We start from the raw sequence: 27,852 nt of genomic DNA, 5'->3' as shown, positions 1-27,852 counted from the left end.
GCACAACGCCTCACAAGCGTCGAAGGTAAAACGCCGCAGTAGTTTGCTCTCAAATGCTACTTTTTATCAACAAATGATTGTATTGCCTCCATATAAAACAGTTTATCAACGTTGAATTCAACTCACTTTAGGGGCTACACCAGAGACGTTGACAGTTTGCACGTCTCATTCATATATTTTCAGCAAGGAAACGCCTATCTGTTGATGGTATCTTTGGTTTGTAACACTGATCCTATTGCAGCTGATTTAAGGCGACTGCGCAGAGCTACACAGCCGCAGCAGCAAAGGAGTCTACCCAGCCACCATGGTGAACACACAGAAAGCCCAACTCAAGATCTCTACTGTCAACAGAGGAATTATGTCTTCAACATGAGGTTTTTATAAATACAAACTGTATGATCAGTCGGGACGATCCGGGACGACTTTCAGCGTTCGGACTGAAAGGCAGTTGCGTTGCGCGTGCGAGCCAAAAACTAGGCAACCGTGAACACTTGTATTCTTGTTTCGTACGGAGAAAAAACCCTCATGATGAAATTTAAGCCCAATCAGACCAGGACTTACGACGGAGAGGGGTTCAAAAAACGGGCAGCCTGTCTTTGTTTCAAGAACGAGCGCGAGGACGAGGTAAGGCTCACAAAACTGCCCATGTGTGTGTGTGTTAGCGGATAACATCTGCCGCCACTTCTGTCCCTCAGATATTAAACCGTTGTGCGTTCAACACAGCTAACTCTACTAAATACAACATTGTCATGTTTCTTCCGATGATAAAATCGTTGTTAACCGTAAAGATAAAGTTTAATCTTCCAGGTGAAAACTCTTAGATCAAATGTTTATGTCAACCTGAACGATTAAACGTCATGAAAAACTCATTCATGACTCATAGCTAGAAATATAAGCCGTTTCATAGATGACTGAGGTGAGGAGATATAAATGTCATGAATGAGATCAGGGGTTACTATCTTATCTGTTTGGTAACTACTATTGGGATTTCAATCTGAAACATTGAGAACAATGTACTGTCAGATCTTAACTTGGGTCATGACTGATCACAGCTGTCAACAACAGCTAACCAATGACTTTCTGCTTTGCGTTTCCTCAGATCATCTCTCACAGTTACTCATTCACCTTTACGGTGTATTTTATGATGTACAGTTTCGTAGCCTGTATTTGGGACACTGTAGGGTTGTGGCCAGATGTCTTAACTGTACCTTATTTGCTACTTATGATATGCATTTAGGTCCAACTTTTTGATTTACCCATTTCAGATTTATTAAATGAGAGGCGGAAAAGCATTCAGTATATTTCAGGGTTCCCACGGGTCCTTGAAATCCTTGAAAGTTTGTGAATCTGGGAGAAAATATTCAAGGCCCTGGGAAGTTTTAGAAAATATACATAGATACAGGTCATTGAAAGTGTTTTAATCTATTTTATGCAAGATGTTTTCTGTAAAAAAAAAATTCCCTGTGTAGTGTAGGATATAACAATTCAAGTTTTTTTAAGCACACATGCCAAACTGTTCACTTTAAATGCTTAAATCTTCTGTATGTGAATGTTGATTCATACCAAAATGCTTTTTGCATAGTTGTGTTTGACAAATGAAAACGTCTCGGGTTACGTATGTAACTGTTGTTCCCTGAGAAGGGAACGAGACGTTGCGTCTCCCTTGCCATACATTCTGCGTCCCTGTAACGCCGTTTTTAGCAATATTTCAGTAAGTAATATATTTGCTGGCTCCCGCGTCACCCTGTCTTTGTCATTAAGCCTCACCATTGGTTGAATTTGATATACACATTCAGACGCACTTTCCCTTGAAGGCGTCCCCAAAGTGTCACCGCAGTGATGCTGCGTGAGTTCCCTCGAAAGGGAACTGTAACAATGTATCTTTAAAGGTAACACAATGCAACCTTGCTCTCACTTGAAATGTGTCCCCACATTTAGTCCTTGAATTTGAGGGTATTGGACCTGGAAAGTCCTTGAAAGGTCCTTGAATTTGAAGTTAACTAAGGTGTGGGAATACAGTTGACAGTATTTTTACGATTATTTTGAAATGGCCTTTGGGAGATTTGATCTACTGGGTGTCCAGGTCTCACTGACTTCCATATTATTTGTTTTTCCTACTATGGAAGTCAATGAATTCTGTCAATTCATCAAAATGTCATCTTTTGTGAATAACAGAATATAGAAACCCATACAGGTTTAGAACAACATGAGGGTGTGTAAATGTAAACAATGACACTTTTTTATTTTTGGGTGAACTAACTATCCTTTTTATATAGGGTTAGATCAAAATAAAAGTCAGTCTTTCATGCATATTAGCTCTTTATCATCTAAATCAGGAGTACAGAGAATAAATTTGTCATTGCATAACTGTAGATCGTAGTTACATTCCAAGAAATACAAGGCTTGTACACACATGATGGCTCACACCCCTTAAAACATTGGTTTGATATAAACGGGTCCTTTATATACATACAATTGGCAAAGAGTTGTTCACACCATACCAGAAGCAGGTGGCATTTGATATTTCTCTACAGTGATGCTACACCTGCTTTGCATCGGAGCCTATGTTTTGTTTAACCTTAACATCATTTACACCACATTATGTACTCTTTGCACCTTAAAGAGAATATAGGTAAAAGCTGTTTTGGTTTAGCCTGGCTCCGCCCTCCTACGTGCTTCCGCTTAATTTTCATTTTGCTTCAGGACTACGTCTGGGACTGCTGTGTAGAGTTTCGTTTTTTTTCCCGGCAAAAATCTGCAGGTCCAATCAGCGAACAGAGGGGGGTGGCTAAGAACGATGATGTTGAGGTCGTGCGTCAGTTTGAGTTGTAGTTCAGTAATGGCAGCGTAGAAAGACTTGAGAAAAGCTATTCGGTCCGTTGTTGCAAAACTGCAGAATATACAGAAGTTAAAGCCGGAACAAGAACAATGGTTTTAAGTTTTCTTGGTCTGATCATTCGGACTTGTTGTTTCCGTCCGGTTTCGGCACATGATATACGTCACGACCACACGTTAGCGATTATGGCAGATCCTGAGTGACTCTGGGTAGATCCAATAGTTTTAAACTTCAACAGAGGACCCTCCTTAACGGCAGTAATGCTTTGCAATGGAGCGTGGCCAGACTCTCTGTAAATGAAATGAATGTACGAGAGTCTGGTTGGACCAGGCTAGTTTTGGTTTGCACAGCTAAATGACTCATTAAGGCATCCAGAAAAAGTTGTTTTTCCTATTGCAATTAGTCATACGCTGCGTTCAAAAGCACCCACTTATAGAGTAGTATGTTGAAATCATAGGTTATAAGCTCTAAAATGCTGCCTTCGGAGGCATCAAGGCACATCCAAATCTAATGTTTGCTTTACTTCCTGGCTCCTGAGATACATTTAACGTCTTGTCCCACAATTCTATGCGTGTATTGCTTAGAGAATGTGATTGGTCGAGTTTAAAAGAATAAAATAGCGGCCAAGAAAGCGGCTGGAGCACAAATTTAGTGTAAATAAGGTTATATTTTCACTATTTACATCTTTTGATTGCATTTCTAGCAAGAAATTAGTATTGCAGTTTCACATATGGGATTTGTTATCACAAAGGCACTCTCTGTTTATATTTCTGTTTTATGAAGGCTGTCCGAATGCGTTTCCTGGAGCTGCTTTCATGCCGCTGAAGTCATTGCCTCATGAGGCAGCGAGGCAACAAGTCAGTGGCTTAAGCTTTCGGACGCAGCCATTGATTAGGGGTGTAACGATTAACCGTGCAAATGCGCGTTTTCTCAATGAATGAATTACGGTGAAATCCAGGCACATCCGAACGGCAGGGGGCGCTCCCGTGCAGAAACTCCCTTTGTGCCACAAAAGTAGCAGCATTACGAATGCTATTCCAGGAAATGTCTACAGGAATATTTATATCGCTGTTCTTCAAATTGTTTCAGGTATTTTCATGATAATAAAGAATATTTTAAATGATTTTGTTTAACGAGTGTTGCTTTTTTAAATGCACGTTATAAACGACTCCGTCTCGTTATGATTTTAGATTGATAAGGTCTTCCTACTGACCAAATGCCGTAGTACACGTACAAGCTGTGCATGAAACAAAGAATAGCAGCCTTGCGATTCAGAATCGATTTCAGACGATCATTTTTAATGGGACACACGGTTGAATCGTTACATCCCTAGCAGCCATAGTATTCGTAAAACAGTAGGCGAGAAGAACCTTGATGATCTACTTCTTTCAACAAGATTTTGAAGTGTGCATTTGATGGACACTTTACGTGTGTCTTAATCAGTTCCCTAGCTTCCTATAGACTGTTTCAGCAGTAACAACATAAACAAGCGTCTTTAATGGTCAACACAAACTTCCAGTAAACTCCGCTAAGAATAAATAACAACAAAGTCCTTTTTAAAGTAGTTTATTTAACAAGAAAAATAAACAACACAGATTACCTAGGACACCAAAACATTTGTTATTTTCGACGAGGTATTTTTTCAAGAGTTAAGTTAAGCAACTAGTCAGACTATTAAAAAAACTGAAACCGGAAGTAAAGTTTGGATCAGACGCGTAATCGCGTCACCGCACGTGCGTCCGATGAAACCGTCTATAGACGATTTCAGTAGTAAAAACATAAACAAAAGGCTTTCGTGGAACAAACGTAACTTTCAGTAAACTCCGCTAAGAATCAATAACAACAAAGTCCTTTTTGAGTAGTTTATTTCTGTAATAAACAAGTACCTTAGTTCATATTTCATAGCTAAGCGTATAAAAAACAACACTAAGCTATCGTTGCTGTGTAAAATGTCTACTGTAATGTATACAGTATTAACTACAAACCGGCTGCCAAACCTCCCTTTACATAGTGGTGATCCATGATCGGCATCTCTCCCGTCTTTAGGAAACCCAAACATTTGTTATTTTTGACAAGATATTTGTTCCAGAGTTCATTTTAGCCACTAGTCAGACCATTAAACAAACAGAAACCGGAAGTAAAGTTCCGACCAGACGCGTCCGATGATATTGTGTACTGTGTACACGGACTCACTATGCATTGGGACACTTGATGACTTATTTTCCAGTGACCACATGTTTGTTGTGGTTAAAATGCGTTTGTTTAGCAGCATCCAAGTTAATGGGTCACCTATTGTTATGATGACGTGTTTCACGAGATGCATCAACATGACGGATGTTGTTCATCCGAAATTCATTCACACTACCCATATTTATACTACAGTATATAGAACATACTGTTTTAACGGTGAGTAGGTACATCATCTAATTCAGTACGTAGTGTCACAGTATGCGGTTTCGGACGCATGGATTGAGTGTTAGGATGACATTGACCACACGTAGCATTTTGTGACCTCCTCGAAAGTACTAAAAATACTGCAGATTATGAAACTTGTGACGCACAGTTGAGGTGTTGTTGAGTTTTGAGACAAGTGCTTGACCTGATGTGGGTGGTGTGCTAAACACACATGCTAAACACGAGTAGTGCCGGTGCTAAACTGTGCCATGATGCATAGGTGTTTTGGGTGGTTATTAGGGTGTTGCTATGCAGTTGCTGAAGGGTTAGGCAAAATATGTTGTGTTTGCTAAAATGTTTGTTTTTTAAGTTAAGTCAAATAAGCCCAAGTTTTTATAACTCTTTCCCTCTCTCATTTTCTCCATCATATATGTATTGTACACAATATGCACATATTCGCTGCTAGAGGTCGCAAGCACAAAACAATGGCGTAGCTTGATGACGCAGTGAAACAGGTTGGAATGATGGGAGTTGTAGTCTTCACCTTCAATGTCGAAAGGAATTGGCCTGACAGTACTCACAAATCATGTTCATGGATGACGTAATGAAGTAAAGTTTTATAACCGTTACATTATAATGTAAGCCCAAAGCGTGGCTTAATAGAAGGAACAACAAATCGGCATGCTAAATGCTACAAATACAACATACAGCACTGCGCAGATTTATCGCCGTATGACATCAAAGTATCACGAGAGTGACGCAACAGTATGCTTTTGAATCGCTCTTGCAATACAAACACACCTTTGGTTTCTATGGCAGCAAAAGTAAAAATTGAGAATAACCTGGACATGACACCATTGACTAGCGAAGGGGCAAACTTCTGAATGCTCTGAATTCAAACTTTGTTGAAAACAATTGGGATAATGTGAGTACACGTGAGCATAATATGTAACAATGTGCTAGTGATCTTTGGATATTTAATGCTAAAATCTTACATATTGTCATTGTGCTTTTGGCCTGGAAGCCCTTGACCTTAAATTTTACGCATAGCAAAAGGACCCGGCCTCCAGGTCTCCTCCATGTGATTGCACTGGGATGGAGGAGGGGGGCTGAGGGTAAGTTACACTATGGGCTAAATCTCCAAGTGACCTATCAACAGCAATTTATACTATTTAGCACTCACTGTTCCCTAACAGATTACTTTTGCTCATTTTTTTGCTGTTTCTATCTCATTGATTTCATCAGATAATCTGTTGCCCTCATTTGTCCTCTTAGTTAAGGAGCTCGGCTCTTTCTGGTGTTTATTTTCACCCCTGATAGCGTTAAGAGTTCATTCGGAACAGCGGACGTCAGTACATTCCTTACGTGGTGACAGTGAACCAAGTACAAGTAACAACACACCGTGTCCTCGAGAAGGGTAGTCCTACAACTCCTCTGTTATTTGTACGTTTTTCATATAACACCATCCACAAGTGGTGGCCTATGCTAAACTAAGCCAAGATGCTTATGTGTGGTGGGTGGTTGTTAGGGTGTTGCTGGGAGTATTTTTTTGTGTGTGTTGATCGGATGTTTTGGGTTTTTGCTAAATGGTTTTATGCATCGAAATTAAATAATCCCAAGTCTACAATATTTTGCTACCTAAACATTGCTCATAATGCTTTTTTCCTTAAAGTTATAAACATGTTTTAGTACATTGTATTGTCTGGCAGGGTGATCAGATACCACCAGCATAACTGACATGCTAGTGCCAATGAGCTTTTATTGGCCAAGGACCGCCTAATGCGCCATTCACGGTACATTCACACGGGAGGGAACTTTTCAAGCGGCAACGCGTGCGTCAGCCAATCAGATCGCCTTATGCAAATAACCTAGGCAGAGCCAGGCAATTTTGTTATAGAAGACCGGAGCATGTGTTGGATTAAAGGAACAGTATGTAGGATTGTGGCCAAAACTGGTATTGCAGTCACAAAACTTGTGGCTAAACCTGGTACTGCAATCACACAGCGGGTGGCCAATACACAAAACGACAACATAAACATCAGTTGAGGGCTGCAACTCCACTTTTTAAAGGACAATATCCTGACCATACCACTGTTGTCAGTGTTATAAGTATTTGAAATGAAAATGATTTCGTAATGTCTAGTGACATATCAGGGCCATTTTATGATTAATTGATATAAATTTCTGACATACTGTTCCTTTAACGCTTCCCATTCACTTTAAATGGGTGACATCAAGAAGTTGAACATTTCCCAACTTTTCAAGTGGCAACGCGTGCGTCAGCCAATCATATCGCCTTGCAAATAACCTAGGCAGAGCCAGCCTATTACGTTTATGTAAGACCAGAGCAAGTGTTGCGGCCACTGTGATTGGCTGTTGGCCACGCTTCAAACAAGCCTTCCATCAAGCGTTAACGCTTTCGCCCCGGGTGTCGCCAGTCTCTTTCATTGAGGTCATTAGGAGGCGTTCCTAATTTTGGTTGTGTTAAACAAATGAGTTAACAGATGACATGAACGCCACTGCTTTGCTTTCACTGGTAGTTGCTCCCGAAAGTTGCTTATAACCTCAACTTTGACACATCGCTGGAAACGGCCACTTCCTTTTACCAATGGTCACTGTTGCTTGTCGCTGGGGGTATACAGGGCATAAGAGGCATCTGCAGCCAATCACAGTTCGTTTTGTCCAGCAAAAATGTAAAGTAAAAATGTATGACGTTGATGTCCCAACACATTGTCATAGCAATTCATGGGTGTCTAATTAATACATTTTAGGGATGCAACGCTAAATGCCGATATACACTCATAATAGCTGGCCGATAACTATTCTGAATCGCACAGCCGATATTATGCACAGCTATTTCATGTACTGCGGCTTTTGGTCAGTAAGTCCTTATCGATCTGAAATCACTGTTAGATTGAGTCGTTTATGGCGTGCATTTGAAGGAGCAACACCCGTCAAACATAATAATTATACATATTCTTTATTATCATGAAAATACCTGAAAAGGTTTGAAGAACCGCGATATAAATATATCCTTAAGCCATTTCCTGGAGCTGCATGTGTATGATTCTTCTTCTGCGGTGCATATTGAATTTCTGCACTAAAGCGCCCTCTGGCTTTTAGATGTAGCGGCATTTTTACAGTAATACATTGAGAAGCATAGCAAGCATCATCAGCCGATAATATCGGTGCACCCCTAATAAATTTGAATTAGGGATGCACGATATATCGGCCGACATATCGTTATCGGCCGATAACTGCTTATTTTAATATTATCGGTTATCGGTCTGATAGCAATATTAGGCCGATAAATGAAAGCCGATAAATTATGGATTATTTTGGTTTGTTGAACCACTTCACTTGGTCATTGCTGGCCATGTGAAGTTGATTGGGGCTTTCTGTGACATAGCACAAAGATGACACGTGTTGCGGGCTTAAGAAGAGTATACTAGTCTAGCGCAAAGACAAGATGTCCGCGGTCTGGGCGTTTTTCATTGTGAAAATAATATGAATATAATTGGCCTATATATATATATCGGTTATCGGCCCCCAAATATAAAGAGTTATCGGCATCGGCCAAAATTTCCATATCGGTGCATCCCTAATTTGTATGCTCTCATTCGTAAGTTTTGATCTGCATTTACCCCAGTGACAAGTTTAGGTGTGAAAATGCTTTCGTATTTTCTAATAATCATGCAAATCTGTATAAAATCGTCGCCACCATGTAAAATAGTTACGTTTAGATCAGGTTGAATGTATCTATGCTTTTGGGTCTTTGTGTCTCTCAGAAATCCTGTAGAATTCAACCAATCATCAAAATTGTGAAATAATTCAAATGCAAATCGTTTGCATTTTCGTTTCCAGGAATGTACAATAAAAAATTCCTCTTAGTATAATGCACCCCCAGGATTGATAAACAGGTTTCTGTGCAAGGCATTGGAAATGCAAATGCAAAGGGAATTGCAGTTTTATTTGAATTTTGGCAGGCGTCATACGCGATGCAGCGTTTTAAATATGATAGACTCATAACTCATTCAACATGGTAAATACAATTGCAAATGGATATTGTCTTTCCATTTGAAATTTGACAGCTTTGTACGTTCATTGGAACGAAAAATAGCTCACAGCACCAGATGTTACTAGAAGTGTTTTTTACCACATGATTTCCAAGAAAGACAAGTAATTAACCTTAAAAAATCCCTGAATGCATAACAGCAGTGTAGGTGGTGATAAACCCACTAAGGACCATGCCAAAATAAAAAAACAAGATGAGCAAGTGCGATGGTGCAGTAAGAGCAAAACACTGAGTTTAAGGCAATCTATGTGAAACCTTTACTAGGAGCGACCAATTCATCCGATTGCCAGTCGGGAGAGGTTAAACGCCTCTCCTCTACCCTGTACACTGAATAACAAAGGACGCACGATGAAAAAAGAGTTGCACATTTTAAAAATCAGCTCAAAATTAGACGAAATTGCACAGTGTATGCCCGGCTTTATGCATAAGACTTCAGCCAGGCTGAGATTACTGACATCCAATGATGGATATTGCTATTAGTAGTACTCATGATAATTCCTTCCATAAACATGCTTGTTGACTGTCCAAACAACGTGGGCACGCTTCTCTCAACAATGCAGATAAGTTCTCCGAAGCAAAACTGCTGATTCAGTGCTTCTGAAAAATGTTTGTGTTTGTGGCCATATGTGTTTGGATTGGTTCACCATCATTCTTTCGCCCGCTGACAACTCTTGCATTTTAAAATGCCTGAGCTATATTTTCGTCTCTGAAAGTAGAGTTTAGGAAAGTTTATACATAGTTTACAATCATTTATCTTAGAGATAAGCACTTGGGTATAGAAAATCAATCAAATTTTCTTCAGTGACTTTATTTGGAGCCATTTGGTTTGTCAGGATGAGCAGACTGACGGTTCAGTAACAACAGCGTCGGAGCAGTCAAAGCAAGAACAATCCTGATAAATGCAAACGGGTCGCAGTTGACCGAATCTGAAGAATGACTATTAAAACAAACCAGAATGTATTAAAGCTGCATGCAGTACGTGACCATGAGCACTTCCTCCCTGCAGCTACTAAGCTTTAGATGAAGCCGTGATAGAGTCGCATTGAAACTCTGTGTGAAATGTTGGTTGAATGTGTGAATGGCCTTGTAGCTTAGTATTGTGTTGACCTGCTGTGCACTTTTTAGGAAAATTATTGCTAGTACAAAAGCACTAAGCCAAATCATTACTTGAATACAGCCACTGTTTTGCTGGGATTTGAAGGTTTCCATTCTTTTCTCTTGTGTTTGTGGCACACCTGAGTTCACACCTGCCTCTTGCTGGAATGTAAAACTCTGTGTTCATCTGTCTGATGGGCTCTGAAATGGGTCAAATGTCAGCTGATTGCTCTGTACTTTGAGTATATGATATAATGGTGAACATTCATTAAATAGTGAAAAACCAAACACATTAATACGGTGAATAAAATGATGTCAGTTAAAAAAAAGATCATGCTTGTCGTACACTGTTTAAGTAGACCGTTGCAACAGCAATGACTTTAAGATTAATGTGCTGGGAAAGTATGCCAGCGCTGTCACACAATGCAATGTTGATGCTGAGCCGATATATTGTGCAGCCTAATAGTTACACTCTAGAAAATACTGGGTTATTCCAGTGTACGGTCAAAAAGAGACAAACCAAACCAGTTGCTGGGTACTTTTAACCCAAATTGCTGCATCGTTGGGTCAAATCTTAAAGCGATACTCCAGCCAAATATCAAAATTACCACATGATGTACTCACCCTAAAGCAATCCAAGATACATATGTCCATCATAATGTCCTTTCAGACTAACACATTTGGAGTTGTTTAAGTAAATGTCCTTAGTTTTCCAGGCTTATAATGGGAAAAAACTGGGATCAGGGAACAACTTCTGACTTTGAAGCCCATAAAAGTACATCCATCCTTCAAAGAAGTATTCCAGGCGGCTTCAATTAAAAAGGTTTTTTGCGGGTTATTGATGCAATATTGTAAGAAAATATTCATATTTTAAACTTTATTAACCATAATATCTAGCTTCAGGTAATGACGGCATCTTGGTCACGATTCACAACTTGCCTATGGCTACCACAGCTAAAACTCCCACAATAATTGCGTGAGTCCAAGATGATGTCGTTACTGGAAGCTAGTTTTTAAAGGTTGAAATCTTGTTTTTTTCTTACAAAATCACATCAGTTGCCTGCAGAAGACCTTTATTAACCCATTGGAGCTGAGTAGATTAACTCTTTGAAGGATGAATGCACTTTTTGGGGTTTAAAGTAAAAAGTTCTCTGATTCCTGTTTTCTACCATTATAAAGCTTGGAAGAGCAAGGATATTTACGAAAATAACTCCAAATGTGCTCTTCTGAAAGATGATGGAAATGGGCATCAGGCATTGCTTAAAGCTGAAGGGATACTAGGGCCGTCTGCGTATGCATGCCGTCCGCATGATATGTCATTTTAGTCATCAGTAGGGTCGGCGGCCGGACCGTATGTGTACAACAGCGTGTGTGAAAATATTGATACGGGACACTCCACTACAAACTATTACACAAAGACAGTAGACAGCATTTTTTATCGTCTTCTCTTCTTCTTTTTTTTCACTTCCAAGAACAGAAAGCTGTGGAGCATTTTCGTCATCAAAATGTTTGATTCCTGTTCTTTGTTTTCTTTTTGTTTGTTCTAAACTTTGTTTGGTGTATCCGCTACTTTTCTTCATTGATCCTAAAATTTGTAATGTACTGTAAATGTCGCGAATCTGTGCTGCCCTGACGGCCTGGTAGAGTATTTATTTATATAAAAAATCATTTGTTTTGCGTACGTGTCGAACACGGCAATCCGTGCGTAGCCGCGGTTGAGTATACTTTGAAAGAGCCGGACGTGGAATAAAGTATACCCGGCCCTTAAGGGTAAGTTAATCATGGGGTAATTTTGATATTTGACTAAAGTGTCCCATTTTCTGTGTTTATTTAACCCAACCTGACCTAATGCTGGGTTGAAAATAACCTAGCATTTTTTTTAGAGTGTGGTCCGAATGTACCTGTTTGTTCTATCAAACCTACATGAAATTCCTCTGTCATCATGTGTTCAGTTTTCTTGCAATTCAGTGTCATTTTCTACTAGTCATTCTAATTCGAATGTCTAATTAAATATTAAACACTCACTTCAGCCCAGCGTTGGGTTTAATTAACCCAGATAATGTTTATATTTGACCCAACACTGGGTTAAAACAACCCAGCATTTTGGGAACAAACAACCCAGCATAGGTTAAATTACAACCCAACGATTGGGTTTATCCATTTTTGACCCAACGCTGGGTTGGAAATAACCCAGCATTTTTTATAGTATATTCTTAAGAAGTCAATTTATAGTGAAATGTTTAAATGTAATAAATCACAATGCAATCTACAGTATGTGATCCTTTGGGCAGTCTAGTTTGAATTAGGTCTGATGGTGGAAAGCACATTAGAACAGTGGCTCTCTCAGTAGGATTGCTATTCCTGGAAATGATTGTTGACTTAGTTTGTTTTAGTTTTACTAGCTTCTCATTTTCAAGGACAAGTGAATTGAAAGAGATGAATGAAAATAGCTTGTGTACAGCTATCACAGCACACGAGATTTTTGCTTGACACGCACACAAATATTGACTGCATTATGTATTAAATGGTATGTATGTACACTAAAGCCCTAAAAATAAATAGGAATGGTTTACATAAACAAGGCATTGTCTTTTCTTTCCAAGTCATGTTTTACTGGATCAACTGGAGATCCTGATTAATGGTAATCATTTCATGTAGAGTTATTCAGTAATTTATCCATTTTAGTGGCTTTCTTTAGTGACCTTTCATGCCACCATTCCCACATATTTGTTTAACTCTTATTGTAATCCTGTTTAATTAAGTTTATTTAAACCAATAAGCCCTGCATGCCAAATTCAGCCTCTGTTAGCCTGAAACAATGCTGGGATTAAACCCTTTGCTCTTTCAGAATCAACGTGCTAAACGTGAGATTCTCCATTTATCAGAGCCACCTGGTCCGGTCGCACCTGTTATTGCTCTCACACCTCATACAGGAAAGAAGAGCTTGACTCTCAGCATACACAATCCGCCGCTGTGCTCAGGACAGCTGTTACTGGTAGTTTATTTATAAGAAGTGATACCACAGATATTCGATCGCCGTCCAGAAGTGTGATGGATGCAAAATTAGAGATGATTTTGCATCCATCATGATTTTGCATCCAGTTACATGTACACAAATGTTTAGGGGTGTTTTTCTCTGGACAGTGGGACAATAAATTGTCATTTATGTGAAATGAAATAATTACTTTCCATAGGATTGCTCTATTATGGGCAAAATCATAATTACAATTATTTTGGAAGAATAAGCAGGGTTCCCACGGGTCCTTGAAATCCTTGAATGTTTGTGAATCTGGGGGGGGGATTCAAGGCCCTGGGAAGTTTTTTAAAATATACATATATATAGATACAGGTCATTAAAAGTGCTTGAATCTTTTTTATGCAAGAAGTTTTCTGGGGAAAAAAATCCATATTATTCCCTGTGTAGTGTAGAATAATATCATAAAAATTCTAGACTTTTTAAGCACACGTGCTAAACTGTTCGCTTTAAATGCTTATATCTTCTGTATGCGAATGTTGATTCATAACAAAATGTTTTTTGGCATAGTTGTGTTTGACACATGAAAACGCCTCGGGTTACGTATGTAACTCTTGTTCCCTGAGAAGGGAACGAGACGCTACGTCTCCCTTGCCATACTTCTTCCTCACCATTGGTTGAATTTGATATACACATTCAGACACACTTACTCCTGGAGGCATCCCCAAAGTGTCACTGCAGTGACGCAGCGCGAGTTCCCTCAAAAGGGAACTGTAACAATGTATCTTAAAAGGTAACACAATGTAACCACCTTGCTCTCGCTTGAAATGTGTCCCCACATTTAGTCCTTGAATTTGAGGTTATTGGACCTGGAAAGCCCTTGAAAGGTCCTTGAATTTGAAGTTAACTAACAGTGGTGCCTTCAAAGTGCCTTACAAACACATCGGCCCACCAGCATGTAATTAATATTTTAAATCGCACAATAATTGTTGTCGATTACCTTGTTTTTATAATTGTTTGAATCAAAAATCAAAAACGAATGTCTGAACAATCCCACAATAGAACGCTTTGTGTTAGCTCCTCATTTAACTGGATCTATATACAATTCACTTTAAGTTGTATCGTGAGTATGAGACAATTAAACAAATTTAATTTGACTTGACTTAAATCAATTCACACTAAGGATGTCAGCAAATAGCAGAAGCAGGAATTTTAAAATAAAAATGAAAGTACTCAATTCATTTTTTTTATGATATACCATTTAAGATTTAATTTAGTTTTCCTGTTTTCTGTGATTTTTTTTTTTCATTTTCATGTAAAGTTGTTTTGAAACAACTGTAATGTTGTTACAAAGCGCTATGTACCTAATGTATATGTGTATATGCAAAACCACAAATAATTTGGAATAGATGAAATGAATTGCAAGTGTGGCAGGGGTTCAAGAGGTGGAAGGGTCCTTAACAGATCGATGTACTGTGAACCGTATCAGGTTGGGCTCAGTTACGTAATGAAGATGTTCTTGCAAAGTGTTGATGAGCGTTGGGATTTGGACTTATCTGCAATCTATTTGCGTATGTGTGCAACAGGTCTTGCTTGTTAGCAGCAGTCGGCATCCAGACCAGTGGATCGTTCCAGGAGGAGGAATGGAGCCAGAAGAGGAGCCAGGAGGAGCTGCAGTTCGAGAGGTCTATGAGGAGGTGAGGTCTGTCCCAATGAAGCTGCTCCTTGATTATTTAAGGATTAGCAGATGTGTCAGTGTGAACCACTAAGATCTCATTTTGGCTATTAAAGACTTAATGAGTTTGTCTCATGTTGAAAACAACACTGGTATAAAAGCATCTTTTAAAATTATTTTGTATTAAATAAAAATGCTAATAAATAGTTAATAAATGATATTTACAGTACAATCCATTAAGAAAGAAAACATTCAACGTTTGTATATTCAAAGGATTATTTACATTCTATCTGTATTATACATTACATTATTCTGTATCGGTATTTGCATTACTTATTTTTTTGTTGTTGAAGCTTTCTGTATATTTCAAATAGAGTTGCATCATCAATACTATATGTGATCTGTTGAGTAATGGGGTTCCACTCTGGATTTATGGGAAGCGACTTGGCAAATGTTAGGTCTAGGATCCGAATGAGACCTGGACTGTATCTACTACTATAGAGAGCTCATGTTTGGGTCTAGAGTTATGGCCTGCAGCTGTTCCTCGTATCTTGTCACCAGAAATTTTTCGTTTCGGATATCCACCATGCATACTGAGCAATATACCTTATACTATATTTTGTCTGCTATTTTTAAGTAGCAGCATGTATAACGGTGCACAATATGAAATATAAACATAAACATGTCAAACAGTCTCTTTAGGTTGAATCTTAAAATCAGAGTGTCATGTCGGGAATCTGATTTTTAATGAAAGATATTTTTCTTATTCCAACAAAATTGAAAATTTTGATGTAAGTAGCATATCCTTCTGTAAAAAGTGTTCACCGTGGAGGTGTATATTCCTATAATATAAAATTAAAAACTTGATCAGCATGTTTTCTATCAACATCAAATGAGGCGTAAATGCATTGTTGAGCTAGTGGTTTTGTGGTTCATTATGAGGAGGGGCTGTGTCATGACATTGAAAGGTCATTGAAGAGGTTGTAAACATGGTAATTTGTTGATGGGTCTGAGCATCTCAAGGACATTTAAAAATTGGGAGTCATGGTGTGGTTTGGAAGCTTGCAGCTATCCAGTTTGAATGACTTAGCATGTGTTGTTTATTTTTATTAGTTACAAATTTGTTTAGGCAGAGAATTCACATATTTGCACTTACCTTAGGGCTAAATATTTTTACCATATATAAAACACAATGATTCAAAAGCTTGTAAAGTTTCCTTGTATTAATCCTTATATGAAACCTGATATCAGAGGTTTTATATTTCAGTTAAGCATAATTAAATTATTGCATAACGTAAAAACCTGTAGACAACCAAGCCCTATTGTTCCCCTATCCATTTTATCCTGCATGCACATGACTTTATTTTTACTTCGAGGAATTTGTTACATGATGGTTTTAAAAGGTGTAACACAAACCATAAGAGTGTCAGGAAGACCCTGTCTAGAGAAAACCATAAACCTGTCTGTGAATTATGACATGCTGGCTATGGCAGCACTCGTGGGACCTGAGCTACTACTCTCAGGGACTTTGCCAGGGGCAGGATGTCCCAAAGGTCTCGTGAAGCTGGTTGTTTATTATAACTGACCTCTTGTTAAAAGGATGCCTTCAATATTTTGATTTAAAATTATCATCACCTAATAAATCTGTTTCTGCATGATTAATCTCTCTGTCTACCTACCGTCTGTCTCTCAACATACATATGTCTGTCTATATATTTTTTATCTGTCTCTTTGTCTGTCTGTCTGTCTGTCTGTCTGTCTACCGTCTGTTTATCTGACTGTCTGTCTAATCTGTATATCTAGCTACAGTATGTCTACCTACCTACATCTGTCTGTCTTCCTACCGTCTGTCTGTCTGTCTATCTATCTAGCTTTGTCTGTTTGTCTACCTACCGTCTGTCTGTCTGTCTGTCTGTCTGTCTGTCTGTCTGTCTGTCTGTCTGTCTGTCTGTCTGTCTGACTATCTACCTACGTCTGTCTGTCTATCTACCTATGTCAGTCTGTCTACCTTCCGTCTGTCTGTCTGTCTGTCTATCTACCTATGTCTGTCTGTCTGTTTTTTGTCTGTCTATCTGTTTTTTGTTTGTCTGCCTGTCTGTCTAAGTATCTGTCTCCCTTTCTGTCTGTCTGTCTGTCTGTCTGTCTGTCTGTCTGTCTTCCGTCTGTCTATCTGTCTATCTTCGGTCTGTCTGTCTACCTTTTGTCTGTCTGTCTGTCTGTCTATCTATCTATCTACCTATGTCTGTATGTCTATCTATCTACCTCTGTCTGTTTGTCTACCTACTGTCTGTCTGTCTGTCTGTCTATCTACCTATGTCTGTTTGTCTACCTTCTGTCTGTCTGTCTGTCTGTCTGTCTATCTTCCGTCTGTCTGTCCGTTTGTCTGTCTACCTTCCGTCTGTCTGTCAATCTATCTACCTATGTCTGTCTGTCTATCTATCTACCTCTGTCTGTCTGTCTGCCGATCTACCTACATCTGTCTGTCTACCTGCCGTCTGTCTCTCTGTTTGTCTGTCTGTCTATCTACCTACATATGTCTGTCTGTCTACCTTCTGTCTGTCTGTCTGTCTATCTACGTCGGTCTGTCTTTCTGTCTGTCTATCTCTCTATCTTCCGTCTGTCTGTCTACCTTCCGTCTGTCTGTCCGTTTGTCTGTCTACCTTCCGTCTGTCTGTCTACCTTCCGTCTGTCTGTCTGTCTATCTGTCTATCTATCTACCTCTGCCTGTTTGTCTACCTACCGTCTGTCTGTCTGTCTGTCTGTCTTCCGTCTTGCTGTCTTTCTTCCGTCTGTAGGTCCGTTTGTCTGTCTACCTTCCGTCTGTCTGTCTATCTATCTACCTCTGTCTGTCTATCTATCTATCTATGTCTGTCTGTCTGTCTACCTATGTCTGTTTGTCTACCTACCATCTGGCTGTCTGTCTATGACTACTAAAATTTCGGTACCATTACAGCACTAGTTGACTGGTTTCTCTGAGCTATGCCAAAAACTGTTATGTGACCATGTCAAAAAGGACACATGGGGATGACAGAAACCCATTTAGGGCAGTTTAAATGACTCCTTCATATCCCCTAAAATTGCCTCCTGCTGTTTGTCAGATCCAGTTATGAATGTCCTTGTCAACCCGAACTGCGTGTGGTCGCAGAGTTGTACGTTTGTCCCTAAACCGGGTGAACTCGGGCTAGTTGGGTCATTTTGCAGTGTCTGGATAAAGACCTGATGTTCCCTTGTGAGGGTTATGTTGGGAATCTCCAGTGTTATGGAAACATGCAGCTCAGGGATCAATGTGTTTGGTATAATGCGCTGGCCTGTGTATCAGCACTGGCTTGTGCGGTTTCAAAACTCTTCCTGTTAAGCTACTGATAATACTGTAAGAATCATCCAGAAGCTTATGTCATCATGCCAAAGACATTCACTGTAAGAGTCAAAAGCTACACAATAATGCATCTTAATCCCTCTTTATATATTTGGACATGACCTGATGGATGACCATGTGACCTACTGTGACTGTGGCTTAGACTTTTAATTTCTCTTGAACAATAAGAAATGTATATTTTGTATGAATGAATAATGGAAAAAAATGTACTCAGTGGTTCAGTCATGAGGTTTATGTGTTTGTTTGTTCATCATACAGTTTATTCAGTAATATTTCTGGCCCTTACAAAGTGGGACATCCTGCAAAAACCGTAAATAAAAGGAGCTTGTGGATGGGGAGAAATGTTGTAGCGAGTCTCACCAATGTTTTTTCCATGTCTATTTCTACTCAAACAGGCTGGTGTGAAGGGCAACCTTGGCAGGCTGCTGGGAATATTTGAGGTAAGACTGCCACACTGCCTTTATATAAAGTAAGATGTTACTTTCGAGCCCCTCTTGCATGTGGTACTGATGGATCGCATACACTTGAGACCTTAATAAACAAGACTTTATTCCATAAACACTCATAAATCTTATCCTCACACCTTCTCAGTGCACATTTTACAGCCTTGCACATGTTGAGTTTGTGCAACATCGTGATAATATGATCTTTGTCATTCTGTAAAGCAGAACCGGGACAGCAAGCATCGGACATATGTGTATGTGCTTACGGTTACAGAGACGCTGGAAGACTGGGAAGACTCGGTTAATATTGGTGAGTTGCTGACAAGTGTCAGTTCTGCATTTACAGTATGTAGTTCATGTAGCTTAATTGGTAGAGCATGCTATTAGCAATACAGAGGTCATGGGTTTGCTTCTCAGGAAACACATATGCAGATACGTATTTAGAGCATCGTATTTAAACACGTATTTAAAGCATCTGCCAAATGCAGTAATGTACATTTGAATGCTAATATAATGTTAACACATTCTCCTGATGCAGATGCACAGTACCGTTCAATTGTTGGAATCATTTACTTATTCTTTATTTATATTTATTTACATTATGTAATAGTAAACTCATCAAAACTATGGAATAACAAAATAGTAACTATAGGAATTATGTTGTGACTAAAAGCATCCAAAAGAAATGCCCTATTATTGGCTGCCTTTTTTCAATATTCATTGTAAGTCATCAAATTCAAAAAATAAATAATATTTTTTTGTTTTCTAATGGAAGAAATGTATATGTTTGGTCCAACTATATTTTAGTCTATAAAGGTTATTTCAAACATTTAAAGATTTTTAAGATCACGGTAAACAATTCAAGTGTTTCCAAACTTTTAACGGTTGTATACGGCTAGAGTCTTAAAGTCCCCATGAAATCAAAACAGACAATTCTTGTTTTTAATGGAATGTTGCAGTGTTTATTATAAAAAACATCCCTGTAAGTAATACATTTTTTTAAAATGTGCCCTCATAAACTTTAATCAAAATCTAAAAATGTACTTCCGCCCTTTTGTGGCAATTACACTGAAAAACGCAAGCCACACCTGCTGTTTTTCTCGTGTGATATTCCATTTCACTTGGAAATATGTCACGACACGGAAGTTGATCGCAACTTCCGGTTCATGGGGACTTCGGGCTCATAGTTGCTTAGCAACGGAAGACGCCACGGGAGTGCAACCTCCCGAGTGCCAGAGCCAATCCTCCCTATACGCAGTGTATGCAAACTGCGTAGGGCCCCGAACCACTAGGGGGGCCTCTTTGTTCATGCAGTGTTGTACAGACCAGTTGGTGAGTGACATCATTGTGCCACGAGAGTCATTCGAAAGCATAACAAGCAGTCTGATCTCACAATACTTTAACTCTTTCACCGCCAGCGTTTTTAAAAAAAAGTTGCCAGCCAGCGCCAGTGTTTTTCATGATTTTCACAAGTTTAATGCCTTCCAGAAAATGTTCTTCTTTAAATATATAAACATACAATATCAAATGAAAGAACAGACCCTCTGCTTTCAAACAAAAAAAAGTTTCATCCTACCTTCAGTAGTTCTTTTGTAATTAGCATTTGAATATGGGTAGGTTTCTGCAAAAACACATTTTGAGCAAAAAGCAGAGATAATTCAATTTTTATGACAGACTTTTCATAGAGTTCCCATTCAGAGCGATCTTTAAAACAGACACAGACATGCAGCTGCTTGCCATAGGGCAATACTTCCGGGTTTAAAAAGTTGCGGAATTATCCACCTGGTGGATAATAGCGGTATTGCGGAAAGACGGAAATACTCGTCATTGGCGGGGAAGCGTTTTCTCTTGATTGACGAGACATCTCATCAATGGCGGCTAAAGAGTTAATTCCAGTTGTTATTCTGTGATCCATGCAGCATGCAGTTGACATGCCTATAATACAACGTGTTTTAGTTAACATTTTAGCTACATTTAAGTAGAGACTAGTGAATGGGTTTTTAGGAACATGCTGACAGGGACCCCTCACAAATTTGCTTAGGGCCCCCAGAAGTCTAGGATCGGCTCTGCCGAGCGTTTTAAAAGAAGGAAGAAGCGGCTTGATCTGCGTTTAACATGCTTTTTTAAGTTTAAATCAATAATCAAACAAACATGAAAGTTGAAACTAAGTAAATAAAAATCCGGGGCGGATGTTATATTATGTTATATTTTTACAGTAGATGCGGAGAGGGGGAGGCTGGGCCCCAAATGTCCTGCAGGCTGGCGTTTTGAGACCCCTGGTATACTGACATGTGCAAAATGCCTAAATATAACTCGCTGTATATTTTGTAGCTCGCACTAATATAAACACTTTATATTTACTTGTCAAAGTTATTTCAAACTTTGTACAATATTCTTAACAAATGCACATTTCTAGTTTTATAAACGATCACCTGTAATTTAACAAGATGATTCAACATCAGGGATTTATTTGCGTACCGAATGCTTAGTCTGCTAACAGGTAAATATGGGGATTTGCGTAACTATTTTTAAAAAGCTATTACAGATGTTGAGCTGGCGTGTGGATCAGCAGAAATCTTCTGTTTGCTGGATTTTTGTTGATTTTGAAGGAGCCATGAAAATAACATTTGCAAATAGACATTGCAATTTAAAACTTGCACTATTTGTAGATGGTGTGGTAAGAAAAAACCTAGTAACCCTTCACTCCTAGCAGACGTATAAATAGACGTAGGTTTGTTCACAGGGAGGCGTGTCTGTTAGCAGCGGCACAGTTGTTTTCCAGTTAACGTCACTACACTCCCCTATGTCTGGCCTCTGTCTCTCTCTCTCTTTTTGCCTGTACCACAGTTTCAGTTGCCAAATAGGGCATCCTAACCTCAATATATAGAGAGCAAGCTGTTTGTATACTTGACACAGAGCTGAGCAGAATGAAGAGAGGTTGACAGTCTGACTCTCGACTTTGACCTTTCACCCTCCAGCATATTTAACATATTAAACAACATGTTTAAATGCATTCATTTCGTGAGAGACAGTTTTGAGGACTATTAATAAAGAGGAATGTTCGCCTGCCAGACGGTGGGCAGCCGAACATCTAACAAGTTCACTACAAAGTTGACCTTTTGTACGGTATTTAAATAAATGCTACACAGTTTTAAACCGAGCTGCTTAGTGTATTTAATGGCAGGATGTCAAAGGTACATGAAGCATCCAAAAAAAGTTTTAGAGAGTATTACACACACATACTGTGACATCATAAATCTAATGTAGTGCATTTAAATATTTTTCACTTGGGTGGCCCCGTCCCATTAATTTTTTACATTTATGCATTTGACAGATGCTATCCAACTTTATGTTTTTCAAGCTTTTGATTTTTTTCAGTATGTCAGTATATGTTTACGCTGCTACATTTTTATGTATTAAATGTTATTTGAACTATTATTAAAGGTACAGTGTGTAATTTTTAGAAGGATCTCTTGACAGAAATGCAAAATAATATACAAAACTATATGATCAGGGGTGTATAAAGACCTTTCATAATAAACCGTCATGTTTTTATTACCTTAGAATGAGATGTTTTATCTACATACACCGAGGGTCCCCTTACATAGACATCGCCATTTTGTGCCGCCATGGTTGTACGGAAGCCCTTAAAGGACATACTTTTTTACTAAGTTGTCTCTGATGATGACATGTTTGTCCGGTGGTGGCTAATGTAGCTTCTCTATGCGTTTCAAAAGCGAGGAGTGAGCAGTGAGCTTTACTGTTGGTTGCAATGCGCAACCTCACCATTAGATGCCACAAAAATTTACACACTGCACCTTAAAACTTAAAGTTAACCTATAATAAAAAGTATGTCATTTCAAATGCATCTTTTGGTCCCAAACCTACCTGTATAGTATTTAAAGGCGCTCTAAGCGAATCTGTGTGACGTTACTTTTTGTTGATGTTTGAACTGTTTTCAAACAAACGGAGCGTAGCTAACTCCTCCCCCTCCCTTCCGTGATTTCATGAACGGGCCCAACCCCCACCCCCACATCCTGCTTGTCGTTTATTGGCTGGAACACCTTGTTATCGTTTCTGGTGGTAGGTTTGGCCACTTTGTTTTTATTGCAGTTTGTGGAGCCTAAAGGCTGTCTACAGAGAATGCGTTTTTTTACAGTTTGTTCAGCGGACGGGCAGCAAGCACATAGTGAGGAGATGTTTGCTGTATGTAACAAAAAAAATGTTATGGTCTAAAACGCGTGAGTTCGCTTAGAGCACCTTTAATTTCACCTCCTTAAAGGGATAGTTCACCCAAAATGTGTTATTTTTTTGTCATTTATTTGCCATTGTGCTATTCTAAGCCAGTATGAGTTTCTTTATTATGTTGAACACAAAATAAGATATTTTAATAAATAATGGTAAGCACACAGTTGACGGTACCCATTGACTACCATAGTAGGAAGAACAAATACTGTAGAAGTTATGGGTACCATCAACTGTGTGCTTACCATTGTATATCAAAATATCTCTATTTGTCTTCAACAGAATTTAAAAACTCAAACAGATGTAGAACAACATGAGGGTAAGTAAATGATGACAGCATTTAAAGGTGCAGTGTGTACATTTTTGTGGCATCTAGTGGTGAGGTTGCGCATTGCAACCAACAACTTAGTCCACTGCTCACCCCTCGCTTTTGAAACGCATAGAGAGGCTGCGTTTGCTGCCACCGGACGGACATGTTATCGTCGGAGACAACTTGGTAGGGGGGTTTGTCCGTTGGGGACTTCTGCGGCAACATGGCGACACAAATGGCGACTTCCATGTTGGGGGACCCTCGGTGTGTGTAGATAAAACATCCCATTTTAGGGTAATAAAAACATAACGGTTCATAATGAAAGGTCTTTATACACCCCTGATCATATAGTTTTGTATATTATTTTGCATTTCTGTCAAGAGATCCTTCTAAAAATTACACACTGCACCTTTAATTATTGGGTGAACTATCCCTTTTACCCTAATAAGACCCTTGGGGTCAATTCTACCCCCAAGCCACTTTTCTTTAGTTTAAAAACATGGTTCCCTTTATCTCAGTGGAATAAGATTTTGTGACTTTTCCAGATTTTCTGTCAAGATTCATATAAAAAAACTGGGCTTGATTTGGTCGTTCTAAAGAGGCGTAAAAAGTTCATTAATTGGTCCCTTTGGGGGTAAAAATGACCCCAAATTAAAATGAATGGGAAATGCAGAAAAAATCTTTTTTTTTTCTTTTTATTTGTCAAAAAATCAATGCATCCAGAATAAATCTAAAAAAATGTAAACACAGAAAGGTAGGCCTGATACTAGAGCACAAATGTTACATAGAAAATACATGATCAATAACACACACACACACAAACAGATACACACAAACACACAAAGGTATGACTGCCACAGAGAGCATTTCTTGAATTTGGCAAAATAACAGCCATAGATGCAAAACAAAGATGTAAAATACTCACACTTGTGTGCGCACACACACACACGTGCGCACATACACACACAGACTCACACACAAAGACACAGTAAAACTTACACACACATAAAGACACGACACATACACAGAAAGACAAAGTCACACATAAATGCAAACATGCACACGGACACACACACACTTGCATTGTCAAATTTTTGTGGCATTTTGTAAAAACAGACATTTCAAAATGCATCAAAAACTACAAAAAATTCTACTATTTGAAATAATTTTTATTTTTTAATGTCCTTTCTTATGTTTATATAAACATAAATTCACAAAATGTTTCACTAAAGTACTGATGTTGAGCAGTTGGCCACATTCAGTGAAATAAATGGGTCTCTATCGACCTCTGCTGGTCGAAATGATTTATTTCCTAAACTGTAACCATAAAACTGTTGTTTTCTAAACACCAAATGGCTGAATTCAACACATAACATCTAGATCAATATCTAAAAACAATTTAAATCAAATTTAGCTAATAAGTTATGTGAATTTTTCATAAAAGTGTGATATTTTTCAGGCAAGCTAATGGTGTAGTTGAGGAATTGAGTGGTAAACGGGTGTAAAAGCACTTCATATCTCCCAAAACACAGCATTAATGTATATATGGGAAGTAAATGAAAAAGTTATAAATTATTTGTATCATTAAAATGTATACATATTTTTTTGTTATCACTCTTTTAATCTCTGGGGTCATTTTTACCCAAGGGACTATAACGTATACAGGAAAATAGGGTCTTATGAGGGTTAATGTAGATAATCAACTTTTTCTGAAAGTAAATTATCTTTCCTGACAATTTTTTACAAAGAACAAATAAAAGATTTATACCCTGTTAATGGAAAGTCATTACTATTGACTGTTATTTCACAAAATTGCAATGTAGTCTCATTAAACATGCTATAAAATATAATGCTTGTAAAATGCTTTTAATATGTAATATAACATACAACACATATTAAAATATATGTTTGGGTTTTTTTGAAGGTCGGAAAAGAAAATGGTTCAAGGTTGATGAAGCCATCCGGGTGTTACAGTGCCATAAACCTGTCCATGCAGAATACCTCCGCAAACTCACTCCTCGCTGCGGCCCCACAAACGGCAACTCTCAGGAGCCTATGAACACCGACGACAACGCCCCCCTACACCAAACAACCTCACAAGACTGTGGACTGACCCGTTTACACAGATAAAACTGCCAACAGACAACACACCAGAAAGTACTTTATAAGGGAAACGAATCTAGGCCTGGAAAAGACAATTTGTGCATGCAAAATTTCAATGTTTACTCTTTGAACCTTTTTTAAGTGTAGAAACCAAAGTTTTGATACCCCCGTTTCTTGTCAAGTAATTAAGATCAGAGCCATTTTTCGCATTTCACATTTCTAAACAAACATTTCAAGCCAAACAAGGTGCAGTTGGAGTATATAAAGTAGCATGATTTCAAGTATTAAGTTCAAAGATGACGAAATGTAATAATGAACGTTTTGGAGATGTTATATGACAGATTTTATGACAGTGATGGATTTGTGCAAGGTTATTTTGCCAAGCTTTTGAAGTTGTAAGTTGTACAGAAGGGATAATTGTGGTGGATCTTTAAGAGTGCTGTCTATTTATACCTCATTGATAACTGGACCTAGATGTTAGGTATTTGGTAAAGTAAAAAGTCTGCACAACATCATACAGAACCAAAATAAAGAAGTCATTTACTTAAGATTAAGATTTATAAAGTATGTACCTAGTTCATAAATAGAACTTGGGCTGCGTTTTGATTATATTTAATGCCTTCATCACAGATATCTACCTGTAATATAGGTTTAACATGCTGTGATGTTTGATGGTCTTTTGATGGTCACAGTTTGGTCTTAAATGTGAATTTGCCACATTGAACTGTGCAATCTGGTTACCCTGCTTTCTCTTTGCAAATAGGTGCTAAAATGAATCCCCTGTACACTTTAAAAACAAACTGTGCTAAATAAAAGTGGTTCACTGGCTCGTAATCATAGGGGAACCATTTTAAGTGCCATATGTCACCCGTGTATAACCATATTGTGCTATATAGAACCATATGTGGTGCTATATCACCCCCGTATGGTTCTTCATAGGTGCTATATAGCACTAAAAATGGTTCCCCTATGATTACAAGCTTGTAGTGCTATTTAGCACCAATTTTTTTTTAGTGTGTAAGGCAGAATAACGTCATGTGGCCATGTCACTTCTGAACCACTTTATCTTCTGAAGCCGTGATGAGAACAATGAAATAAAAATAACTGCATGGCGTGGTTGATCCATGGAAGACTTTGAAATGTCATTTTGTTAATATTTTTTTAAAAGATATTCTGAATATTTCAGAAAAGACAAAGCCCCCGGTTATAACCATTACACATTATGTCAATCAAAGCAGGTAGACATATACATACTGATGTTTTCTTTTCATTTTTCACAAAGTGTTTTCTGAAATAAAGGAAACAAAATGCAGTAAACATGTATTGCAATTTACATTTCCACAAATGTATGTATTTGGTCAGTGAACAGTATGTGGAATTCACTGAATTGCAATGGGATATGTGTTTTATTTAGACTGTGTATGGTTCAAATCATTTCATTTTTTCTTCAGATGGAAGATTGCATGTCAGGTTGTAAATATGTTTTAATATTCAAAGATTTAAGCTTCTGCTTAAGTAGTTTATTTAGTGAATCACACAGTTTGTTTAATTAAAGGATTGCACTGCTTGAAACAGAAGCACCTCAATTCTTAACTTATTTATCAACAAGGATCAATGGTATATATTTAATGTGTAAAAGATTAGGAATTTTTCCTAATGTGATTTGACAGAACTAACAAAATGTTTATTTCTGCCAATTGTATTGATTGTCTTTCAGAAAATCAGCAAAACCCTGAACAAACTGAAACAAAATAAAAAACTTATGTTCTAACAATGTCAGTATATGATTTCTTTAGCTACTGATTGTGGTTCCGCATGTTCTTGAGTCAAGGTTCTTGTTGGAAACAAAATACTTTGTTGGTCCCAGAACAACTTTCCTGACAGATTAAGATTTTGAGGTTAGGTTTATTGCTAATTTAAGAATTAGGCATAGGGGCAATATGTTAGGGGCTTTTTATCCACCTATAATTTCCTTTTTTAAAGGTTTATTTAAAACTGGTTGTAGGACTAACAAACGATGTTAACCTTTGATAAATGAGTAAAAAATGGTGTAAGGCAACTTGTGGAATGTTAAAGCTGACCTGTGATGTAGTTATATACATTACACAGTATATAATGAAAGAATACATTGTCACATCATCCACATCATCAGCTAGAGGTGACATAAAATTGTAAATATTTTTTAGGAGAAAAAAACGTTCCAGAGATTAGGAAATGATTTAGTTGGAAAGTCGTGAGGACCTCACCCGAAGTATGATTTAAGCCCTTCTTAGAAATGACACATTAAAATTGTGTTCAATTAATTTAAAATACCTCATTAAGAGCA

The 27,852-nt window shown here is 38.2% G+C and overlaps 1 protein-coding gene across 1 annotated transcript; it reads left to right on the top strand.

The window, feature by feature from the left end:
- The first annotated feature begins 130 nt into the window (after window positions 1-130).
- nudt4a (nudix (nucleoside diphosphate linked moiety X)-type motif 4a) lies at window positions 131-26,666 on the top strand. The gene is made up of 5 exons (XM_055173829.2): window positions 131-624; window positions 14,961-15,071; window positions 18,821-18,865; window positions 19,091-19,178; window positions 25,348-26,666. The coding sequence occupies exons 1-5, from the start codon at window positions 526-528 to the stop codon at window positions 25,551-25,553; spliced, it is 549 nt and encodes a 182-aa protein (XP_055029804.1). The 5' UTR covers window positions 131-525; the 3' UTR covers window positions 25,554-26,666.
- The last annotated feature ends 1,186 nt before the right edge of the window (window positions 26,667-27,852 follow it).

The sequence above is a fragment of the Misgurnus anguillicaudatus genome, chromosome 15 (genome assembly GCF_027580225.2).
Source record: "Misgurnus anguillicaudatus chromosome 15, ASM2758022v2, whole genome shotgun sequence".
Taxonomy (NCBI): domain Eukaryota; kingdom Metazoa; phylum Chordata; class Actinopteri; order Cypriniformes; family Cobitidae; genus Misgurnus; species Misgurnus anguillicaudatus.
The sequence above is the reverse complement of the archived record's forward strand: the minus strand, read 5'-3'. Positions and strand labels throughout refer to the sequence as shown.